A 25,614-nucleotide genomic window follows, 5' to 3' on the forward strand; every position below is an offset into this window, starting at 1 on the left:
CAAAGTGTTCACTTTTTAAGTGTGTCAACGAAGTCCTAAAAATGCATTTGCATGCATAATACGGATTCACTACCACAAGAAAAGAACGTTTCCATTAAATACTTACCTTGAACACATGAGCTATTCAAATGATGGGCAAAAGTGAAAAAGGGACAGACAGAGCTGGAAAGGTAAAATATTTGATGAAAAAAAAAACAACCATTCCATTTAACGTGTTTACTTTATTTTTCCTTAACTGCTATTTTCTCATTTTGTCTCTTAATTTCTTACATCGTTTTATTTAAATTAATTAATAAAAATTACAATGAATGTGGTTGAATCTTTGCATATTTAGCGCGCCTAAACATAATGAGGGAGTTAAAAAACGGAACAATGAATTGCGTTTATGCTTGATGACAACTTTCTGAAGTTCTATTCGGTTTTAATGATAGTTCAGCTTTTGGTTATTTATACAATGCTCGAGTTTTTCTTTTCTTCTTCTTCTTCGTGAAATATATTTGAACGAAAAATTTTAATGAAATGTCTTAACAAAATTAAAATATAATATACAAAATCACAGAAGGTAACACATACTAACTTAAGTGCATTTGGGAGAAAACTAATGTTAAGAATGAAAATGTTTGATAATGAAACATAAAAAAATGCGCGAAATACAAGGGGCATACTACTACAGTTTCGTAATTCTTACAATTCAATCTAGTACCCCGATAATTCTAAATAATTCCGTATAATTCCATACAATGCCGCATAATTCTCAACAGTTTTTGAAGTGTTTTAAATAGTTGTTTATTTATAAAAAAAATTTCGATGAATATTCATATTTTAATGATAACATTTTTCCACAGTTTTGTTAATAGTAAAAAGTGTGTGTAGTTTTGTATTAAAATAATTTGTTGGATTTCGTTTTATTAGTTGTCATCGATTTTACGGAGCAAAACATTCAATGCAAAACAGAGAAGCGATTGTGTGAAAGAAACAATACATGCACAATCAGGACATGTACGTTAAGCGTTTACATCACAGAGACGAAGAGGAGTAGTGTGCGCATGTATTAGAGTTGTCACTCACTTCAGATGCAATTGTCAGTTCTCTTTTGCGCTGAATGTTTTGCTTTGTGAAATCGATGATAACTAATGAAATGAATTCAAACAAAATATTTAAATATTCTAACTTTGAACAAAAAATATGGAAAATGTTATCATTGAAAAATGAATATTCATCGAAAAAAATTATATAAATAAACATGTTTAGTTGCAACTATTTAAAACACTTCAAAAACTATTGAGAATTATGCGGCATTGTATGGAATTATACAGAATTATTTGGAATTATCGAGGTACTAGATTGAATTATGAGAATTACAAAACTGTAGTAGTTTGCCCCTTGGCGAAATAAGGTGTTTACATTTAAATTGAAAAACACTAACCGAAGTTTTACGTACTTTAAAAATAAGACTTTGGAAAAAAAATGTATGTTCACTAAATTCATAAGAGAACACCGATGACTAATCTTTTCGTTGGCTTCACGCTCGATTTTGAGTTGACATTTTGTTTTCTATCTCCAACCGAATTATAGCCCGAGAGAATCGATCAGAATCAGATATTGTTGTTGCTTTTTTTTCTTCTTTCATTCAAAATGCATTTAATTTGCAATTTTGTCCATTTTTCTTTTTGGTTTTTGGTTGACAGGATATTTCGAAATTTTAGCCCATTAACTCACTTAAATTTAAAGAAGACACAAATATTTGTGTCGCATTGAAAACTAATAAATTGAACTGTTTAATAACATACACTAATTGCGTCCTCTTTAATCAGTTTTGATTGAAACTCATTTCTATGGTCTTTTAATTGAGTAAAATAAAAAAAAATGGGAACTATGGCTGAATAACATATCATATGGAATTACTCATGAGCATGACCTGTCAAATAAATGGTATAAAAACTGCGTGAAGATTTTGCGTTCGAAAGTTCATGAGTGGTTTTTTTTCTCGCCAGAGTTTGTTTTTACAGTATATATTTCCATTGATTTGTAAAAGTTTACTATGAAAAATTAGTACTAACGCGGCAGTTGTTTTTATTGATTTCGATGTATTATGTAAGTTCAATGTTCATATTCTCAAAAAATGTTAAGTCTAAATCAAAAAGATATTCTCATATTGAAGAAAAACTTCGGAAAAATTCGTTTAAAAATGCATTTAAACTTAATGATGATGAAATAAAAACCATCAAAAATCCTTTGGTATACGTGAAATGAACGACATAAAGACGTGACAAACTGACCATAGTTTTGTTTGTTTGTTTTTTTTTTTCTTTTAAAAAATCATAAACAAATCTTAAATTTAAATTGAGCATTTCCTTTTGATATATTTTATGAACTATTTTGTGTTAGTCTTAATTATCGTCCGTCAAAATGGATTGTGCAATTGAAAATGTTGAAAATGATTGGTGAATACTTGACATAGGTGTTTGAATTTGTTCGGTTTGTATTTTCGCAGTGTTGAAATATAGCTCAAACCTTGGATGGAGGAGAGGAAGAGTCAATATCGATATTCGCTTTTCTCAAAATTTAACGAATATACATTTTTGTTTAGATAGATGAACTACATGGAATTCTTTTATAAATATATGATAGGTGTGTAAAAACTAACGTTTTGCTCATAAATTGAGTCGAATCTATGTAATTTAACTACGATTGCAATATGGCAAATATAGTATTCTTTTTATCGATTGCCAATCATTTCATTTTGTTTAATTGGTTTTCTCAATTCAAAAGACTATTCCATTCTCACACACATTCTATATGAACAATTACTTCTTAATATCGTGTTAATGTTAACATCGTTCAAATGTGTTTTATGCCATATTCATTGTAATTTTTTTGGTGATTTATTTTTATTTTCAATTTGTATGGTTCTTTGCATTATCCACTTTATTGAATGTGCATTCGAGTGTACATACACGCATCTCATTTTGGTGACCATATTTATTTTTTTACATTTTATTCTCACGTCAATATGCAATTCTGTAACATAGTTTTTATTTATTACTTTATTTCAAGTGCTTCTAGATAACATTCCTTATTTAAATATAATTTTCATATATATGATTTTTTTTTTTTGTATTTATTTACTCTGAGGATTAATTTTATAATAGTAAGATTTACTTATAATTTTTCTTCATTATCTGGTTGGTTTTACTTGACTGGATAAAATGGAAATGGAGATTTCAATTGACATTCGCTATGTTTTCGTATTTCGCTGAACTGGATGAATAATTTAACCGAAAAAAAAATTTGTGAATGTCGACGATAATTGTATGAATTTTGCAATTATTTGCAGATGGAAGTTGGTTGATCACTATCTATTATAGTTTTTTTTTAAATTAAAATCAGTTTATCATAAAAGAAAATTTGTGACTGTTTTGAAAAGAGAATTTGACAGTATTTTACGTAATTATTTTGGTAAATCTACTCATTTTCAACGACATTCATTATTTCCTTCTGGTTTTTATCTTCTTCTTCCTTTACTTAACTTTAATAGTCTTTTCGGCGACTAACATTAACCTGTGTCTAAATAGTTTTCTACATATGACAATACAGAACGTCAACCTGTTAAAACAAATTAATATGATGATTTATTATAATGTGTGTGGGGTGAGTGAATGTGTGATTTTTGCTATTTTCGATTAAAGATTTACTTATAGATGTGATTGTGGTGTGTGCATCACCGCGATGACAAAGTGTGCGATTACATTTATGTGGAATTAACAATAATTGTCAAAAATGAAATATATATGTGATATATGATAAATGATGATGATGATGTGGATCGAATGGAAAACAAAATGAATAAATGTGTGAATGCTCAATTTTTTTTTACCATTGATTATCATTAACTATTTACAATTACCATATAACATTTAAACGTTAGGCAAAAAAATCCTCTTTACTCGTTCTTCATGTAATTGGATTTTCTATTAGTCGGGCGCGTGGATTGTATAAGTTAAGCGTTTTTTTCTCTATTTGGAACCCATTTTTTTAATATTTCTAATTGAATGATACTTTTTTTTAAAAGAATATGGGCCAAGTTCGCTTGGGACGACAGACAAATGTTTTTTTTTCATTCTTATAAACCAATTTGATTAATTTTTTTTTCCCATAAAATGTTTCATATACTTAAAATACGTACATAAAACGACTGATGTTTATATTTTTTGGTGACATATGTACTTTACTTTTTTCTATAAAATTTTACTTTTTTTTATCCGTTGAGTAAAATTTTACATTTTTTTTCCTAATCTGAATTCGACTAAATATTTGTTTACTCGAAATTTGGTTTCAGCTCAAAACTTTTTACTTAATTTTAAATTTTTACTTGACATATTAGCTTTGTGTCTTCTGCATCAATAATCGAACATACGAAATGTTGCGGTGTGTTAATGAAGACACATGAGATTTGAATGAATTTTTTTTAAATCGATTTTACGCGTAAAAATGATGCAGTTCAAATAATGAGATTCTACTTTTTTAGAAAAAAGCATCAAAATCATTGATCTGTTAATTTTTTATCTTTTGAATAAGAAACGAAACATTCGAATGCATTTGAGAGTAAACTGTATATAAAAAAGTGTGCTATATCGCGAAATATTTTGTCAGTTTTGTTAAAAATTCTTAATGAAAATAAAAAAAATATTCAACTGTTAGACAAGAAACGGGTTATAAAATGTCATTGTAGGATGTGTGTGTGTGTGGTTGTTTGTTCAATAATTCTGTAACAGGTGAAAATATAGAGTTGTTTGTATTTGTATTTCATTTTTGCTCTAAGTCTACTGCATATTTGTCCGTTTTTATTTCTCGTGTTTAAGTCTATGATCATCAGACGTTATTGAGTTTACATATGGTTAAGTAAAAATGATTGGCTTGCACTGTTTGCTTTCCTATCTCGTTTACTTATTATTTAATTGTATAATTACAAAAAGGAAAATGCTTTGCTCAAATTGTGTGAGATTTGTGTTGTTTAGTGCCTTGAATGACATAATCTTAAGAAGAATTAATATAAACATAATTTATTGTTGTGGAATTGTTTTTCTCTTCTCTTGTTTGCAGTTGATCGTAATGTTTGTTTCTAATTTCTTAAAAAAACTGTATTGGTTTTTGCTGCTGCTACTCGTTATCTTTTCGATGATGACTTCAGTCGTTTTCCTGACATATATGCAATTCATCATTTTATGTCACTTTATAAATACTTATGCGGTATAGTTGATCTTTGGAAATTTATAGTTCATCTAGTTCAGGTATTGTTGTCTCAGTTCGTTGTCCGTACATGGTTGATAATTTATCAAAACGAGGTCCCCAACGCTCCAAGCAATCATACTCTTGGTCTTCATCATCAGTGCCTTTATTAGATTAACATTCATTTATAAAAATGTTGCGTTACTTTTGTTTGAATCAACTTGATTTCACATTACCTGATGCTAATGAACTGAGTGAGCCAGCGGTGCTGCCGCCACCTTCATAGGCATAATTTCTCAAATCGTCGAATGGCGGAGCATTTGGATCAGCGTCGGCTCTCTTCTTGTGTTCATCAATGAACATTCCAACATTTGGCTCTTGATTTGGACCCAATGTCATTACCGGATCTGTAATTGAAATGTGAAATATTAGGCACCATTTTCATGGTATTTTATTTAAAGTTATTATTGTTACTGTTATTGTTTTACATTCATAATGAAAAATCATAAAGCACTTACACATGATCGGCATTTTACAGTTGGTTAACTCTGGCATCGGACCACCAATGGGAATTTGTAATGGTGTGATGTCGAATGCTGTCATATCATCTTCGCCACCACCTTCATCATCGTAGTTGATAATATTTTCTCTCACATCATCATCGGGACCTGGATACTTGATGTGTGCTTCACGTCGTCGACTGTACACAACAAATATGAGCACAAGGACTAAACATAAAAGAGGAAGAAAAGCAACAATTAAAAATTGTACCAAGTAAACGAGTAAAAATGTTCCACTCTTTTGTCAATTGAAAGCAAAAACGAATGGAATTGTGAGCGTCAACTTGAATTCCCATGAGCTCGATGAACTTTTTCAATTTCATTTGTAACTCGTGAAACAATTAAATTTCCATTGTTTTTCAATTGACCAAAGGTTTCACAGAGTTGATAAAGTGACTCTTATGTGTGCACTACTAGAACAATGTAGAATGTGTACGTGCAGACCGATTCGTGCAAGAAAAAAAAGTCTACGATTCACTAACATCTAAATGACATTTACACGGTCAGGAAAGTTTTTTTTTTATTTTACAATTGTATTTTTAAAGTTACTTATTGAAACTTGAACATGACGATAAAAAATACGATAATATCACTTAATTTTTTTTTATTGTCAACGCTTCCTCGATCAAATGTTGTTTTTGTTATAATTTTATCAATAAAAACAGGCACTGTAAATTTATAAACATAACTACTTACATATCAGCGTGCTAGCACAAATAATAATTGCAATAATGAAATCTCTGGATGGTGTCAGGACACCAGATGCCAATAGCTCCAATTCACAGTTCATGCCAGTATAACCGAATGGGCAATCGCATTCATATTTCCGTGGCGGATGCAAATCCTTGCAAATTCCACCGTTTTGACATGGTCGCCACAAACACTCGTTTTCGTTAATACATTGCGAACCGGACATTTTAAAACCAGCTGAGCAACTAAAGAATTGACAATTTTTGTTTTATGTTTTAATTCAAAATTATGAAAATGAAAATGTAAAATGCCAGTAAGAATACTCAAAAATAAAGTATTCGCTGCCAAACGAAATGAAAAACAAAAAAAAACAGAACATAAAATAAAAAACAAAAATAAATAATGAAATAATTCTCATATATAAGCAGTTGTTGTTGTTTATTGGTTTCGCTGCTCGGCGTTGAACTCGAATGTGCGAAATGGACCCACAAAACTGGTACAATCAGTTGTGTTGAAATGACAATCTTTTCTCGTTGAAATTATTTGGCATTTGTTTGCCATTGCTTTATTGAAAGTTTCGGTTGGTTTTTGGTGCGTTGTTTGTACACATATTTATTTACAATGTACATGTGCAGTGTAATTAAACAAATGCTATATCTTGCAATCACTTTAACACAATTGGAAAGAGGAGAATATACTACCATTTTCATTTTTGAAACATAAAAGAGCAACTACTTCTGAAAATGATTCAGGATACAGATACACACAGTAATAAAACTACAAAAAAACTACAACTAGATCAATTGCAAGCACTTACTACAAATCACACCGAATTTGCGTGGCATAACATAAATTTAAAAATCGTGCATGTCGTTTGAATTTTAATAAATGTGTTTTTAGGAAATTACAAACCAGTTTCACTCTCAAGAAAACTGGGAGAGAAGTGAAACTTTTCACATGCACAATTTATATGTTGAAAAAAAAAAAAAAAAAAAAAAAAAAAAAAACTCAAAATGATTCATGAAATCTTGCACTGAGTCACAACTTTTCGTCAGAGATATTAAATTCGTGTTTTTGTGAAGAAAAAATGGATGATGAAGATAAAGTTCATTTTAAATTACAATTCAAATCCAGTACAGTTTGTCAAACTGTAATGGAACTTATAACGATTTCTTTTTCCTATGGTAAAATTGAATAAATGCGTCAGCTTCATTTCTAAGAAGATTTTTTATAATTTTTTTTTTTGTAGTAAACATTTTACTTGTATTACTTTTAATCTTTTGTACATTATATCACATAGCGTTTAAAGTCTAATTTGGAATTTGATTGAAATATCAATTGCCTCTGTTTTCATGGTGATGTAAGTAATAAGTATATAAGTAAATTCCAATCACCAACAATAGGAATGATGTGGCAAAATGTAAAATATTGATGGAATATCCACTTTGATTGTATCCAGAGTTCTCGAAGTGCTCGTGTTGACCATGCCCATTCAACCTAAATTAATGAGTCATTCGATGCGGTCGAAAGAAAAGAAGATTCGATAAGTTGAAATGCTTGCTTTCATTGCTGGAAATATTTTATTATGTGAAAACATATGAGTTTTATGCGCCATTTGTTGAATATTAGAAAAATCTCTCATGCTTTTGTTTTTTTTATTCTATCGTAAGAGTGAGTGAATGTGTTTTCTTTAGATTGCGAAACGGAGTCGATTTTAATTTTAGTGTTTCACTCATGCGGTTTTATTTGTTGAATCAAAAGCGTACAATGTTCAAAATGGACGTTGGTTAGAAAATTTGCAATGAAATGATAATGCATGCTGTTATTCATGTTTGAGAGAACTGTGACTGAGTACACATTTACTTCATGTGTGTTGTATTTCAATGAACATTTTCTATTAACAAAGTTTTCCGATCAAGTTTCTCACGATAAATCAATTTCAGTGGCTCGGTGTATTTGCTTGAGGAGAAAATTTAATTGATTATCGAAACTCTTCCGATTATGACGCGCTTATTACCAAGATATCCATTAAAACATGCATCATGTTTCTTCGATTCGTGCTGTGTGCACCAAATGCAAGATTTCCAGATATAAATACAATAAAATGAAGAAAGTAAAATAAATGTTATATGTTCATGATGATGAAGTAGTTGCAACTGAAAAATGATGTACGATGGATAATAAATGCAATTAAAGGAGTCTACATCAGCGTCATTGCTGCATTAGACGCTGACATTGTATAATTCGATGTGTAAATGTGTGTACTGTACATGATTGTGTATGATACATTATTCAGATAGATGCATTCTGACAACAATTACAGATATACAGGAGGAAGGGTTGAGAGAAAGATTTTGGTTGTTGTTATGCTCACTTAAAATGACGAGAAGACAGACAAGAATTGCAGCCAGAGCACCCATGCTAAGTTTGAGCGTTTGACCTTCTTGAATCGATTCACAGTTTTCACCCCAGAAACCGTCAGGACAAATGCAACGGTAGCGGAATTTTGGTTCCATATTGACACACACTGCTCCATTTAAGCATGGCAAATCCAAACATTCATTTCGGTCCGTGCATCCTTTCTGATCAGTTGACATAACACGACCCTCGCCACAACTGAACAATTCAGCAGTTTTCGATTTTCACATTCGAATAATACCATTATATTTTTTATTATGTTGGAGGGGCAGCAAATGGTTGAATAAAGAAAAATACATAATATATTTATTTTATTTTTTTTTCAACATTAATCAATGGATAAAAACAAAAAAAAGTCAATCTACTTTATTTTATTAAATTCCTGTATTTAGCCACAGAATATAAATCTCTTCATGAATTTATTAAGTTAAATATAGTGTATTTAAAAAAAAAAACTTGACTGAATCTTTTGTCATTCAATTAATTGAATTCATATGGAATTCGTCGATAGCTCGTTATTTGTATTTTTTGTCTGTTACAATGAAAGAATCATCGAAAAAAAAGCAAATGTTTTTATGTATGTGCGTACGCAATTTGTGTAAAAAACGATTGTCATTTTGGCAATGTGAAACTACTCTCTTGCTCGCCAAATTACCCACCAACAAAAGAAGTCCGCGTTTTTTGTGTGGACATTTTTTTGTTTTGCTTTTTCATTGTTTCTCAATTTCGCATCGGGAAAATTGAATGAAAAGACCAGATTTGTTGATGTGTAATTTCAGAATAGCAGAGAAAATTGCCGACAACCGAATTTCAACAATGTTCTTTTGATGTATATGTATCTATCCGAAGTTTTTTTCTTTATTTATTTCATAAAAACTAAAATTGTATATGAATGAAAAGGCTTTGCATTTCATGTTAATGTTTGAATGAACCAAAACAAAAAATATATATATAAACGTCACTCTCACCACACGCGCTCACCAGATAAAAAAGCGTAACAATATCAACCACCAAAATTAGACAATAAAAACGGCACACGCGAACAATGAAAAGAAAAATGTTGTAAAAAAACATTTTTTTCATCTGTTAATTTTGTTGTTTTTTGGTGGTTTCGAATGAAAACAAAATTGCATTAAAATCTCACTTGCTGCCGAAGCTGTACACAAATAAAATGAAATAAATTATGAAAGCCACACTGCACTAATATTGAATCAAATAATGTTTCAAAGCTCAAACCAGGCGGAAAAAACCAACTGGCAAAACAAAAACCAAAGCAAAAAACTGACAATAACTGACAAAAACTGAAAAGAGAAATTGGTAAATGAACAAATGAACACAGCGCAGGTTGTGCAAAAACAAAAACAAACCGAAAAAGAGTTCATGCAAAACGAACATGTTGTTCAAAACTCAAATTTCGAAAAAGAGAAACAAACGCATAGATAACGCAAAAAAGTTAAGGTTAAATTCATAAAACTGTGGCACAATGAAGTCAAATAAAGTACTGAACAAGTTACAGCTTGTTAATCCAACGATTCGTAAGTGATATTTGATGGGCACCGACCGATGATGATACATATATCAATATCAAAATATATTAAATAATTTGAAAGTGAGATGAATAAACTTGAAAACTAATGAATGGTACTTGCTTTGCCTGGAGCATAACTTAATTCACTTTACGATTAAAAGTTTTTCAGTAAACATATCCGACAAAAGAAAGGAGTCATGTAAATATTTGTTTCAACCCATGTTTTAACGTATTCACTAAAAACATAGCTAATATTTGTCGATACAGACATTTTAGTGAAACCCTTTCAATCCAATTAAATTGATTGTACTCATTACTATCAAAAACAATGTCCTTTTTATAACATCAATACCATTCACAAAATCGATTACATTCACCAAAATTGATTCAATATGCTTTTGTGTTAATATTTTTAATGTATTTTGTTAATGTGTGTTAATGTAGATTGTATGTTTTTTTATTGGGTGAATAAATTAGTTTATTTCCGTTTAAATTACTTTAAAAAAAATGCTGATTGTATTGTTTTTCTAGCACAAACATTGATTGGCTTGATGAGTCTGCTTATTTGCGTATATATTTCATTATTAGATTTGTTTTATTTCTGCGTTTGGATTAAAATATAATGTTGTGTATGGGCAAAAAAAAAAATATATGGTTTGTTTACTTACGTGCACTCATATTCATTCCACAAATCAATACATTCGAATGGATCGGGACAAATAACATTTGAACAGGGTTTATTTGACGGGCAATTACGTTCGAGATTTCGTGCCATAGTCGCTTGACCCCATTGGGTGCCGTTCATTGCAGGTGGCAATGGTAAATGTTTACCTTCCAATCTATTGAATAGTTTTAAAATCATTTATTATTATTTTATTCAATGCTACAGAGAAAAATGCCCATATTTAAACCAAATGTTGATACAAATTAAATAAAATTAAGTTTCATTTACCTAATATCATCCAAACAACTTTTTTGATAGTCGGCATATACTTCGAATGTTCGAACGCCAGTGTATTCAGCCTTTCCACCAGCATAAACACCTTCCTGTTTGTCAACAAATAACCATTGATGCCCTTCAAATTCGAATGTTTCGTTGTAACGTCGACCTTCACCGCCATCGAGTTCAAGCATTGCAGCTGATCCATATCGATTAACACGGACTACATGCCATTGACCGTCATCAACCAAAACCGCATTAAGCCATAAATCTTTCTCTTCCGTTCTCAATGAGTTCAAATTATAACGGAAATGCAGACGAGCATCTTTAATTTCTAAAATGCCATATTCACGATTGTGTTGATCACTCACTCTGAACAATTCACCGTGTTGTTCGCGTGTACGGAATCTTAGTTGAATTTGTGTATTGAAACGATCTGGTTCAAAGCTCAATGCATATTTTACATAACTTTGTGCTTTGAATGTGGTCGGAATAGTTGGAATATTACATGATGGTCCAGTCCATCCTGGTCGGCATTGACAACGTGCTTCACTGAAGCTTCCAATGCATGAACCATGCTCCCAACATTTTGCTGTTTGTTCACTTTGGCTGCATACGTCTTCAGTTTGTGGACAACCGGCAACACTATTTCTTGACAATCCTGGATGTGCTAAATCGTATAATTTACTGTTATGCATTAAATTGCGTATACAACCATCGAAACCTTTTCCCGTTGGCATATAATGCCATAAATACATTTGTGGATCGAATTGTTCACGATACAAACCGCCAATTTGAAGTGGTGCATTTACATTTAGGTATTCATTAAATGGTGGTATTGTTCCACGTGCTTGACATGATGAATCGTCAAATTCAGGCGGTGAACCGTCTTCCATTTCTGATACTTCAGCCGACTTACAATAGTCGACAACCATTCGAACGGTTTCCGTATCCCAAAATATATCCAATCGATGCCATTCACCGTCGTCCAAAGTTTTCTTTGTTTTAACTTTCAATTCAAGCGTACCCGATCCGAAATCAATCAACATTCTTGGATAACCGCGTTCCATTTCCACTGAAATAAAATCGGAAACAAGCAATTCGTCGCGTTCAGGCGGTACAATCGGACCATTATAAATTAAAAGTCCTTCAGATTTTCGTGTAATGAATTCAAAGCTCAAATGTGAATGATCACACATTTCAAGTGGTGGATACCATGCCCAACCAGTTCCGCGGAAACTTCGTGTTGTTTGTTGACAACGTGGACCTGTATAGCCTGCCGGACATGAACATGTCGGTCCATATCTTGTCTCCACACAACGCCCGCCATTGTAGCATAAATTATTTCGACATGATTCGGCTTTGGTAAAGTTTCTAGCGCCACAAGTACAATCCGCCAATACGTCAATTCGAATACCAACCAATGCCGTTTTATTTGCATTCACCATGTATGGCAATGAACTGATATCAAGTGTATTTGTGCATGAACCTTCACACATTTGATTTTCGTACAAACATTCATCGATGCCAACCATTGTGATATTAATTCCAACATCCTTTTCAATTTCTTCGCGATGCATCAAAACAATGCCATTCAAACGGACTGGTTTATAATATGGTGAACCATGGGCGGAGAATCGGACATCGGTTAGTGGTGGATGCTTTCTACGCAATTGTACACTAAATACATCGACATTTTCACGCTCTGTATTCAACAAATCAGCCAATTTATCCTTGAATTTATCTAATTTACTTCGTGATAAACTCTGTGTTCGATAATTCCACACACGAATGAAATCTTCATCAGTTATGCCAGCTATTCGAATTGAACCGGAATTGACTACAGCTTCGTGTGGTATTTCACGTACCGTTACTGTTACATTTGCCGCTACATCAGTTTGTGTATGTTTTCGATCATAAACTTTAAATCTCAAAAAGTATGTTCCTTCAGGTGTGTTTTGTTTCATTATTATCATGCCAGTGTCTTCATCCAATTTAAAGTGCTCGTGCTCTTGAGATTCCCAATAGAATTTTTTATCCGGCAAATCCCAATCATCCAAATCGTACACATAAACACGACCGACTTGCGTATCCGGTGCTTGCCCTTGATAATTGTATACAAATATTTCTTTCGAACCTGGTTGCATTTTATTATCATTTACATCACCAATAATCACAGTTAGCGTACTCGTACCAGTCATTGCTGGCGTTCCATGATCTTTTATTACAATTGGAATCAAATACTCCTTTTGTTGTTCACGGTCGAATGAACGCAACGATGACACAATTGCCATACCATCACCATTTGCACCCTCTGGAATAGTGAAAGGAAATTTTTTTTAATTCATTTTTATTTATGATATTCGTTTTCCATATATTTCAAAATAGATATAAATACTAATGGTTTTGGACTTACTTTGATCTTGTTCAACTTTGAATGAAGCTCGAATGATATCGTCAGCGCCAGGATCCAATCGGAATTGGAATGGTGGTCCATTGCTCTTCGATCTATCATCATCGTCAGTAGCTAAAATTTCGACTACTTTTCGTGGGGGAACGTGTTCGGGTAAGACGGGTCGATAGTCTTTCAGGAATTTTGGAGCATTATCGTTGATATCTTGTACAATCACAGTAAGTGTAGCAGTGGCCGTTTTTGGTGGTATACCATCATCAATAGCCAATATTTTAACTTGATGTCTTGGGATAACTTCACGGTCCAAAGACCGTTGAATCTTAACAACACCTTCTTGGTTAATTGAAAATTGTCTCTGTCGATCGGATGTCCGGTCAATTGCAAATGATACCTTACTCTTTCCACCTTGATCTGGATCAGTTGCAACAAATTTCTCTAATGTTTTGCCAACTTCCGTATTTTCATAGACTTGTACTTCGATGTTTGCTCGTTCGTAGACCGGTTTGTTATCGTTAATATCGCGCAATTTGACAACAACCCATGAATAAGCAACGTGATATTTATCATTATCGTTATCTTCACCTTTGTCATTTACTTGAATTCGGAAACGGAATCCATTGCTTTGTAGTTGATCTTCATAGTCGAGTGGTTGAACAATTTTTAAACTGCCCGTACCATCATTGTTACGCACCATTGTAAATTTGTCCGCACCATAACCACTATTGTCAATCACTTTGTACTGGAATTTGTTTGTCTCGTCTTCATCATGCACAGTTACCGTGAGAATAGGCATTTCCGGCAAATTGGTACCATCTGTCTCATCGACCTCTGTAAACCATTCGTCTTTTGTGAACTGTGGCGGCATATCGTTTATATCTTTAACTCGTATAGATGCTGTCCCCGTCCCTTTCAACCCCCCACCATCCATTGCCACAACTTGTATTGAATAATCTGGTGTTCGTTCACGATCCAAGCAACAAACGGCTGTTTTGATAACACCGGTATCGGGTTCAATTTCAAATATTGGCGAACCGGTCTCTTCTTCTATCACATTTTTCTCAATCGAATAGATTAATTTTGCATTTGAACCTTCGTTCGGATCATCATAATCCACCGCTGTCATTGTCATCACTACCATTCCAGCTGTTCCATTTTCGGTGACATTACCGAAATAAACGCCTTGCGGGAATAACGGTGCATTATCGTTGATATCCTTTAGATTCACTTGTACATCAGCATATCCAACAAGACCTTCGCCACCTTCATCTTGTGCAAAAACAGTGAAACGCCACTGAGGTCGCCCATTCGGTTGATCTCGATCCAATGGCTGCAAAAAAAAAAAAAAAACAGAGCAGAGAATACATTTTAACAATACGAACTAAATTGTTTGACAATAAAATCAAATTTAATGTAAAAATCATGTTTATAATTTTTTTTTCTGGTTTTGGTTGCAGAACGGAAATTAATTTCAATATTCGATTTGATATTTGTTGCAATAATATTTTGTTTCGTTTGCGTGTACGTGCGTCCTAGTTTGATTGTCGTCACATTACAAAATTGAAAATCAAATGAACCGATGATATTGCATATAACTATGTTCGCGATAGTACCCCATGCTGTGTGATAGTAATTTTTACATTAGCTTACAAAATAAACACTTTAAAGCTTCTAAGTGTTGAAGCTAAGTTGCCCTCTTTATATGTATTGAAATCAGCGTGACACACTTCATTGCAAAACTTATAGGTTCCGTTCAATGTGAAAAATTACATGAACTTCAATTAATTTATATTTTATTATTATTATAATTTTGAAACACTTCAAACACATTTCAATATTTATAAAACCCGTTATCAAAAATCTACCATAAAATGTTCTCTTTCGACTTGTCTCGACGCCTGTTGTCACTCGAATAGCATTTCGAGATTTACATTTAATTTTAATTTAATTTGCGTGTACTAAATAGCGGCATCAAACTGAAAAAAAAGGAGTCACATTCATTTAATCGGATTGGTAATTGTGTTGGTGGTGGGTGTTCAACACTCTAAACAGTTGGCGGTAAAATGACAGCCGCACCAATGTGACTGATATGAAACGTGTGCTCATGACAATATTTCGTACAAAATGTATGCCTCGTTTTAATTGAAATAATTATGTCTAGGAATGTGATGTGATGAAAATGGATGCCATTTTCATTTTGATTGGAGCTCAAGTGTCTGTGAAACAGCACGTGCTGTCGCATTTCTTCCCCAGTGTAGTCGGTGATAATCAAAACAATCAAACAAATAAGTATTTTGAATATTATTATCTACCGCTATTACTTGAAATGCTGCTGCTTTTGCACTGATTTTTTTCTTCTCGTAATTTTTCGGTTTAAAATAACTGTTGAACTGTTCACATTTCAGACTTGATAAAGAAATTAATGTTACGTCGAAAATTATCAAAAGTCGCATCCAAAAATGTCACTGAATATTAAAACACTGGAAATGCTATATAACGCTTGTGCATACAAAATACGACAGCAAATTTTGAACGAAATGAAAATTTATTGCGAATATTTTGTAGAGTAATTAGAAAATAGAAAATTTTAATTTAATTCTCCCAGCGCATTGCCGCTGAAATGGGTTTCCCACCAACGCTCTTCATATTTTTGCTTCTAATAGCAAGCATGCTCTCTATCTCTCTCAATTATTTTCATTTGGGGCTTAACGTGCACAAAATGCTACTCAATCCGTTGAATATTGAAAAATTACGAAATAGTAACACAAAATTACAATTTTCATCTGCTTGCAAGGAGAGAGGCAATGGGTAAGGTCTTTTATTTGAGAAAAATAAAGGGTAGCTGCAGTTTTTATTTGGCACGATTTTCCAATTGAAGAGTGCAAATGAGGCGCAAGCTGCTTCTATGTTTGGCTATTTAATTTGCCATTTTCCAGCTTTCAAATAGAAGCATATCGTTACTCCCATGTTAAACATATTTCAAATGTCTATGATAGAAATTTCCCGGTGAGTTTCAAATATATTCACCAGTGACTATCTCGAGTGCACGAACGTTTTGTTTTTCGGCCCAGAGAATTTGAAATAGAAAAAATAAGAAATAAAAAATCCGACCATATTTATTGTTGTACTTATCAAGGTGATTTCATCCGTACCTTATACAATGATGTTTTTTAGCATGCTCACATAATATGACGAATATTTTATAATTTTAGAGGAACATTTTGCACCAAAAGTCATTATAAACACACACTCAAAACGCTACGTAAAAACCCACCACTTAATGGTGATGTAGAAAGCAGAGAGGATTTGAGACAGAACGGAGAAAGAATTCATCGAAAATAACAAATTTCATCCGAGATGGAAAGAACAAAATTGCTTTTTGAAATATTTTACAAAAACAGCAAATCACTTTTAATCGGTTTATATAACTCACATCGTTTGCGCATTTTCCGATTGTATGGAATAAGGGAGCAGAAAATCGCGATTTTGTGTGGCTCGCATGTGAGAAAAGTTAAACAATGTAATGGTTTTGATGTTCAACAGTCTGATGCCATATCATTGAAACGCCTTCTTATTTTATGCCAAGTATTTCCATTGCAGTTACGTGCGCGAATACAAAAATGCATTACAGAATACAGCAGAGGCAGCAACAGCAGCAGCAGCATCTGTTTTCATTTTGGCATTATGGTACATAAACTTAAGCATTTCCGCAATGGAATATAATCCATAAAAACCGTGGAGAGTTTCGCTATAGACACTTTTTTTATGTATTTCTTTTTATTACAACAAACAATTTTCTGAAGCCACAAAAACTGTTTCGCAAGTCAAATCCTGCAATTTAAGCGGATTAGATGTTGGGTTTTTCCAACAAGCTTCCATCAAAATCAGAGCCTTCAAAAAACGATGATGCTCTTTTTTACTTAAATGATGCGTCGCTGATTTGGAACTCCGACTTCAGTCGAATTTTAATCGTTCATTTTTGTTTCTCACGATAAATAACTTGAGAATATTTTAAGCTTTTCTGATGATAAAACACACTGAACTTACCTTCAACACGAAAATTTCACCCGTCGTTCGATTTATATCGAATTTGCTATTAGCTGGATTATCTGGATCAATACCTTGTCCGGTTAAGAAGTATACAATATTTTGGACTCTATCTTTATCTCCATCACTGGCAGTCACCTGTATGGGTATGTATTTGCGTAAATGACAAAAAAAGTGGTTTTGTTAATATTTTTCCAAAATTAATTAATTTTTTTTTTTTAATTTTCAAAGTACCAAACATTTTGTTAACTAAAAAATCACAAGCCAAGCTAAACAGAAATTTGTTAAAAGTCATGCAAAAACCAAAACAGCGTGATATTATAATGTATAAATTTTTTCATCTAAATACCAACTGAAAACAATTTTCAATAAAATCACATAATATTGTTTGCAAAATGACATTTTGATGGCAAAAACCAAAAATGTGAACATGTAAATTAAGTCAGTGTTCAGTTGTGGGTCAATTTATAATGCTAGTAATTCAGAATTTACAGTCGGGAATGCGTTTATGAATGTATTAATCACAAAATTGAATTAGTCGATTTTACGGATTTCCTACGTAAATTCAATGGTTTGAAAATTTAAACAATTTCAATGGTTTCGTATGAATATTCAAACTGGATTTAGTACTTAAAATAAATTGTTGTCAATATTCCTGTGTGGAAAAATGTTTCGTTATTGATTGCAAAATTATAATAAACAATTTATTTGGACAATTTATTCCATTTATTCCATAGAACAATTCGATTAGCTTGTCCCTAGGTCAACAGAATTTTAATGTTCAAATATTTTACTCATTTAATTAACTATGCAAACCACTTTCAAACTTTCAAATCTGTACATGTTCAAATCTGTACATAGTCTGTACACTCTATTGCCATGTAAATATGCTCATCACATATCTGATAGTTTTCCATTTTTGACACCATTCGGAATTCACAAGCGCTTCAGAAATAATGAAATATGCTTGCGGTAAATCGATCGAATAACTTCATTATCATTTTCAATGTGAAAACTATTTTATGTCTTCAAAAAACAATGACATTTTGTGAATAATTCAAATCAAATTCAAGCATGAAGTGAAAAGCGAAAGAGGCCTACATTTGATATACTGTGTTTTGAATTGAATCTTTACACAATGGAATCATTGTTTTCGTTTCTTTCATCAAAAAGACGTGAAAATTTGATTTGTAATGAAAATATATCTTTTAATTAAAATGAAACAAATGAAATAATAATTGGCTGAAATGTTCCAAAAATGTTCTCGAATTTCATTTTGTCCAGAAAAACACTTTTGTGTGTGACTATTATTTTCAATTTTCATTGTTAACATCGCCAGTTTTTGTTTGTTGTAAATGGCTAAAACTATTACAAGTCTTATAAAGCGATGGAATTTTACCATTCGATTAAGAGTGTCAATTTATCTTTTTCATTTCGTAACAAAAGACGGATAAAGCTTGATAAAAGTTTCAATCCATATGTTACAAAATATACAATATCCTTATACATTTTCCACACACATATCTATATTATAAATTTCTTTCCGGCCTGTTAAAATGTCAGTATAATAAAATCAATCTCTTTAATGATTGGTCGTTTCGATAGTACATTTCGATTAAAGAAAAACGTAATCGCTCACATTGAGAAAGGTCAACCACACAATTTGCGGTAGATTTATTTGCACAATACAGTATATTAAGGGAAAATCTGTATTTTTGGGGATTTTTTTTTATCTTGAATTCAGAGCGTCAATTGATTTTTTTGCGTTTATTGTCAATTGATTCAGTGAGGCTTATGGAATTTCGTTTTCCTTTTTCGTTTTTCAATCAATGGTTTCGTTTAAACTTAATTTAATAGCTACTGTTACATAATTAGGGGGAGTGAATGAGATCGATTTCAATGTAACACAAGAATAAATTGTATACATTTTGATATGCATCTTCAAATTTCTCAAGAAAACTTTGGAAATTTGTTGAAAAGAAAAGGCTCGAACAATTTTTGGTTGATTGAATTGATGGTGTTTTCATTTTTTTTTGAGCGTATAGGTGTTTGCAGAAACTTTTTTTTTTTCGAATTGAATATATCAAATGATACGGTTTACTTCTATTGAATTAAAATGATACGATTCTGTTGAGCAGCCACTTAATTAGATTACGTACACGATAAATTAATAAAGAAAAGCAAAAGATAGGAGTTTGCAAAAAGAAGCACGTTTAAATTGATTCAAACAAAATGCTCGCGGCAATAGAGTGAATAGCTGAATGTGGCCATCGCATTTTTTTCGCTTCTGTTTGCCATTCCAAATATTTATTTTTCATTTTCTCGATTTTTTCACCATCTCCATCACTCTACACAAAATACATTTGTCGGATAAAATATTAACAACGTAAACAATCTTAATCTCAACACGAACACGTTCTCGTGTCTCGTTCTCACATCATATTATTTGAGATTGGAAGCTCGCGCGATGTTGCGATATGTTGAGTCTTCTTCCTAGTAAGAAAACAATCGCTACAAAAAAAGTCACACCGAAGTTTATTTGGTAACCTTTGAAGCTATCCATATCTACACAGGTGCTTCGATGATGAAACAGTGCGTTTCACAGCGATTTTGTTACGAATCAAGATTTTTCAACTTCCTGACGTTATTCATATTGCTATTATTGTTCACGGTTTTTAAACATTTCATTCATTATTTTTTCTCGTATGGAATTGAAGTATTTTCGCGTTCTTTTTTGTGTATACATTGAGTTTGTGCTTTGAATGGCTAAACAAATATTCGAAAATAATGAATACATATTGCCCATCATAATGGTATCTGCAAATGTATGTGAAAATATATTTTCATGAATGTATTGCCAAGAGTTGCATGAATAGATGCTCTACATCGGCCAAAGTACGTACTCAAGACGATGTACGTGTATAAACAAAACGTGCACAATAAATTTTCACTAGTTGATTGCAGCCAAGGCTCTTAATATGACATTTGACTTTCAAACGTTATGTAAAAAAATTTTTACTTTACAATTTACACATTCGCTTCTCTGCTTTTTGCCTGAACTGTATTTTATTTACGGATTAATTCGTGTATCTATGAAAAAAGAATTTTTATTTTCAGCTTATCCGACTATTTCTTGGTATCCACAAAAGCCTTGGTTTTATTTCAGTTTTACTATTTGAATACACGTACATAAACATATATTCACACAGTGTCAGGATTTTCCAGGCTTGTTATATTTCACACAATTTTTCCAACATTGCGGCTTGAATTTGGTGAAAAAAATGGAGCAAAGGGTAGAATACAATTTTGTATTTAGGTGCGGTTTTGCCGCATTTCAATCGCGGTTCAAGTGTTTACACCATTCATACAAATAGAAATCTTCCGCTATACTATACAGCTCTTTTTCAAATAATAGCAATTTTCTAGCATTTTTTCCCTCATCCGCCTCGGGATTTTGAATGCTCCGCATGAAATCATGTTATTTGTACAGATGCGTAAATTTTAATAATATTAACTAGGAAGATAGGAGAAAATCTTATACAATCCGGATGACATTGTAATGTTAATACTAAACGTGAAATGGATTGAAAACATGAAATGGATTGTATATTCGGAATGTCAATGAAAAAACCGGAAAATCCAATTATTATCGAAAATTAGGTAGGAAGTGTATTGTATATATGAATTGACATTTGTTACGCACAATACGAAAACGTACATGTATGTGTTAATAATTTTATACACTTATTTGTTTTTGATTTTTAAATATTGTTGACACTTGACGTATGTTCAATTATTGATTTTGGTCTTGAAAAGAGTATTTGAATTCATTAAACTACATTAATAATTTGAGATAACAACTGAAAACGTATTCATCTATCATTCCAAGTTAATTAGCTGTCCATACATCGAACAGATGTTAATTCTCTCTTTAAAAGTTTCTGTTCAATACTAATAATTAATAATATTGTGTATGTTTCACTGCTAAAACATGTTTTTGGTATGCCAGATATTCGTAACAAATGAAGCTAAGAAAGATTTTATCATCCGTACAACCATCATGTTATATGTCTAATTTTGAATGAAACCATTCCTTGATTCCCGTTCATTTTCTTTGCTTCATCACTTAGATTCCAAATTAATTTCATTAAAACGCGTCCAGGACTACAGGTGGTAGTTATATCTGAGTGAAAATCTTGCTTCAGCTCAAATGACCAAAATTAAATGATCCGCATAAACCTGTTTCTCCATTGAACATGCAGTTGTCACCTCGTTATGTAGATTATCATAATTTTCGTTTCAAATTACACTGGGATATTCGTAAACTTCAGTGAGTTTTGCAGACTGAAAGTGTTTGTGTGGCTGAGGAGACGACCTTTTTTTTTTAAATTGAATCGTTGGATGTTAAAAGTTCAGCGTGCTCCAAATTCTTTAGATTGTATATACAGAATCACTGAAGTTGGTGCAAGAAACTTAATGAAATTGATAAAATTATTGCTTTTATTTGCTTTTTCCCTATTCCTAACTATAGCCCGACATGTTTTTGTCTCGCCCAAATGTTGCAAAATGACTCAAACACAACGAAAGAAGCCACTTTTCTCACTAAATACAATTGAATTTTCTTGTGACAACGTCATTTCATATAATTCGTACACTTGCCAGTCACAAGGCTTGCATTAAGAACCGTGCACTGTACGCCGCATACAATATTCGTGTTGGTTGTTCGGTGTGCACATGTACCGTGGATGAAAACTTCGTTAAAATAATTTGCATATAAAAGCCTAATCAATGGTATGACCGTAATTAAAAGTAATGGAGTTTGCCTTAATTTGGTGTACTAAATATATGCCATGTGTATGGCACAAACTCGTGTTCAACATCAATATGATTACAATGGGCTAACACTTCTGAGCCATTGTTTGAATTAACGGCTTTGTGTGCGATACGGAAGAATAGAGCAACACTAGTTATTTTGAATAATAATATTTGTTTTTTTTTGTCAAGTCAGTTTCTTTTTCTACGTGGAACTTTTGAATGTGAATGTCTTCATTCTCGTCTAAATGGCACGTTTTGTTGAAACTTGCTGAAATCTGTGTAAGTACTACGTCAGAGCTCTTAATGTGAAAACACTTCGATTTAAATGAAGCAATCTCTTCAAAAGACAGCTACATCACAATTTGCTTGCCTTTGAATTATTTGCAATTTAAAAACGGGTGTTAAGTGTGTACATTCACAAACTGAGATTACGGAGGGCATGCATACATATAAATATGTAATTAAAAGACTTTTTTTTTTAAACGGGGTGTATTTATTCATGTGAAAGTGAGAATTGCAGTTTTAATTTCCAGTTGAAATGCTGGTAATAATATTTGAACTAAAACGAAACATCCATTTGTCCAACGGCTATTTGGTCGTTGTCTCTCTTGCTCTTTTTTCTATTTTCATTTAAGTGGCAAAAGTAACAGAACCGAATATGAATTAAGTAATAAATTTTCAAGGAAAACTCACAAGTGTATGAATATTATTATTGGCGCGTGGATTCTTTCTGAGTGGATACGTTTTTCTCTCTCAAAAAGTTTAACTTTATTGTCGGAATTAAAATGGAACAAACACCACTTGAGGCACTTACTGATGACACAATTTTGTAAAGAGCCAAATGAAAAATGCAAATGTTGAACATTCCAGGTACAAGAATCAAGTTTGTAAAATGAATTTATGGTTGAAAAAACATATGGTTTCTACTTAAAAATTCCCTGAAATTGTGTTAATGCGTTTTACCATTTCTAATGTTCATTCGTGTGCGTTGAGGGAATACAAGCATAAATTATATCGTATATGATGACATTGAGGACATCGTCAAGAACCAATTGCACTGTGAATACAGTAAAAGTAGAAGAGGATAATTTTTTATTGAAGTATGCAAATGTTCTGTTGCCACTTTTGACAAACCACAAAATGTCAAATTTGTGGTTATATTTACCTGCATCCGATCCGAGTGCTTTTCCTGAATTTCAAACTCGGAAAATTTGAATCTTTACACTTTGATGAATTTTAAGTTGAGCAGTAAAGCATGTCGCTTTCTTCAAGTGAACGATTAAAGCTATTTTTCATTCCTGAATTTAAGTTGTGAATCGGATGAGTTTTGTGTCATTTTCATCATCTAAATATTTTTTTAGCAACATTATGCATATCAATGTTTTCCATTAAGTTTTTAGTAACCAATTTCATTTAATATTCTGTTTTTTTGTCACACGATTTTCATAGCTGGTATGAGCTAATTTTCAATGGAATGGATGTTTTTTTTTTTTGTAGAAAAGACGAAAATCGATTGCAAACTATCATCAAAGCTACAAAGTGTTTTAAATTTGATTTTGTGGTAAATCCAACGAAACACCAAAATACCATTTCAAAAGTTGAGCACATAATTTTTAACGCTTTTTTTTCTGCACACTTTTTGCTTTTATCATGTACAGCGGACATGGTGTAAGGGAGAGAAATTGTGCCATCACTTGCAGCCAGATAGTTTCGAAATCAACTATATATTTGCATAAAATGAACATAAATTTATTTTATGTACCATACAGTAAATTTCAATATAATCTATAAATCATGAAATTTATCTCCATTAAATTGATATTAACGCGGAAAATGGCAAAATTATATACAATGTATTCGGTTTTCGGATAGAATATGCTATCAAAATATGATGATTTTCGAAGTGAAGTGAAGTATTAGATAAGTATAATGAAGTTATAGGATTCAATGATGCTGAAGATGAGCGTATTTCAACCATTTATGCAAGCACCAACAAGTAGTTGGTACACCGAGTGATACTTTCGTGTATTGAACAAAATATGTTGTTTGGTTAGTTAAATTCAAATTGAAATTTACAACTCACAATTTCAACTATACAATGTTGCATTTTCAGCACACATTTTACACTCAAAATCATATGCACTCGCTTCCTTTTGTGTGTATTTATTTATAAATCAACCGCCCATTGAATGCATATAATATACCATCAAGTGCGTTTCAATTAAAGTGCATCACTTATATTCATTTGATTTTCTCTGGAAAGCCCGAATTATGGCACTTTCCCATTTCGATATTTCAATTAGTGTCTAATTTATTCGATGAAATGAATATTCGAAAACTTTTGTGCTCAAAATCAATTTTCAAAGATATCAAATGTTGTCGATAAATTAAGTTTGATTTTTTGAATGATAAGTCCCATTGCAGTGCTTACAACATTTCGAAGCTTATAAACCGCGTTTCCAGACATTGAGAGGGGACGGATACACAAATAATTTTGGCTTATCGCGATATAGTTTTATTGTCACTAATTTGGTTGATTTCTAATTTTGGTTAGTGTGTTAGTAGCCATACTTTCTATCCATGTTAAACCATTAAAGAAAATGTTAGAAAGAGAATAGAGATAAGATAAGTTACTGTGTGAATCCAATACAAGGAGTTAGTGAATATATATTGTATTGTTTCAAGGGAATATTTTCTGGACCTGAATTATAGGGAATGGAGCTGAGATTTCCTCATCCATTATTTTGTAGTAAAGTTTTTCGGGAAATACTGGCGGCAAATCATTCACATCTCGTACGGTTATAATAATTTTCGTGTGATTTTCGTTGAGACTGTCTGACGCCACAAGTGTTAACTCGTACTACAAACATTTTATACGCATCATACATACATCGAAATCGAATAATTTATCGCCGCAAAGACGCATTTATCCGTTTTTATTATTCCATCGAATGAATTTATTTCAATTCGTTTTTTT

General features: G+C 32.1%; 1 protein-coding gene across 4 annotated transcripts in view; it reads right to left on the reverse strand.

The window, feature by feature from the left end:
• Nucleotides 1-208: 208 nt before the first annotated feature.
• LOC116340844 (neural-cadherin) overlaps nt 209-25,614 on the reverse strand; it is a 156,053-nt gene continuing 130,647 nt past the window's right edge. For all 4 annotated transcript variants that reach the window (XM_031767552.1, XM_031767551.1, XM_031767550.1 and 1 more), the window contains 8 exons: nt 17,823-17,960; nt 13,782-15,105; nt 11,378-13,679; nt 11,094-11,264; nt 8,854-9,095; nt 5,748-5,957; nt 5,466-5,636; nt 209-5,393 (listed from right to left, as the gene is read on the reverse strand). In XM_031767552.1, coding sequence (XP_031623412.1) covers nt 5,272-5,393; nt 5,466-5,636; nt 5,748-5,957; nt 8,854-9,095; nt 11,094-11,264; nt 11,378-13,679; nt 13,782-15,105; nt 17,823-17,960 — 4,680 coding nt within the window. In that variant the 3' untranslated portion in view covers nt 209-5,271. The remainder of the gene's footprint in view (nt 5,394-5,465; nt 5,637-5,747; nt 5,958-8,853; nt 9,096-11,093; nt 11,265-11,377; nt 13,680-13,781; nt 15,106-17,822; nt 17,961-25,614) is intronic.

Source organism: Contarinia nasturtii, unplaced genomic scaffold (assembly GCF_009176525.2).
Source record: "Contarinia nasturtii isolate CC-2019 unplaced genomic scaffold, AAFC_CNas_1.1 Cnas_scaffold_695, whole genome shotgun sequence".
Lineage (NCBI taxonomy): Eukaryota > Metazoa > Arthropoda > Insecta > Diptera > Cecidomyiidae > Contarinia > Contarinia nasturtii.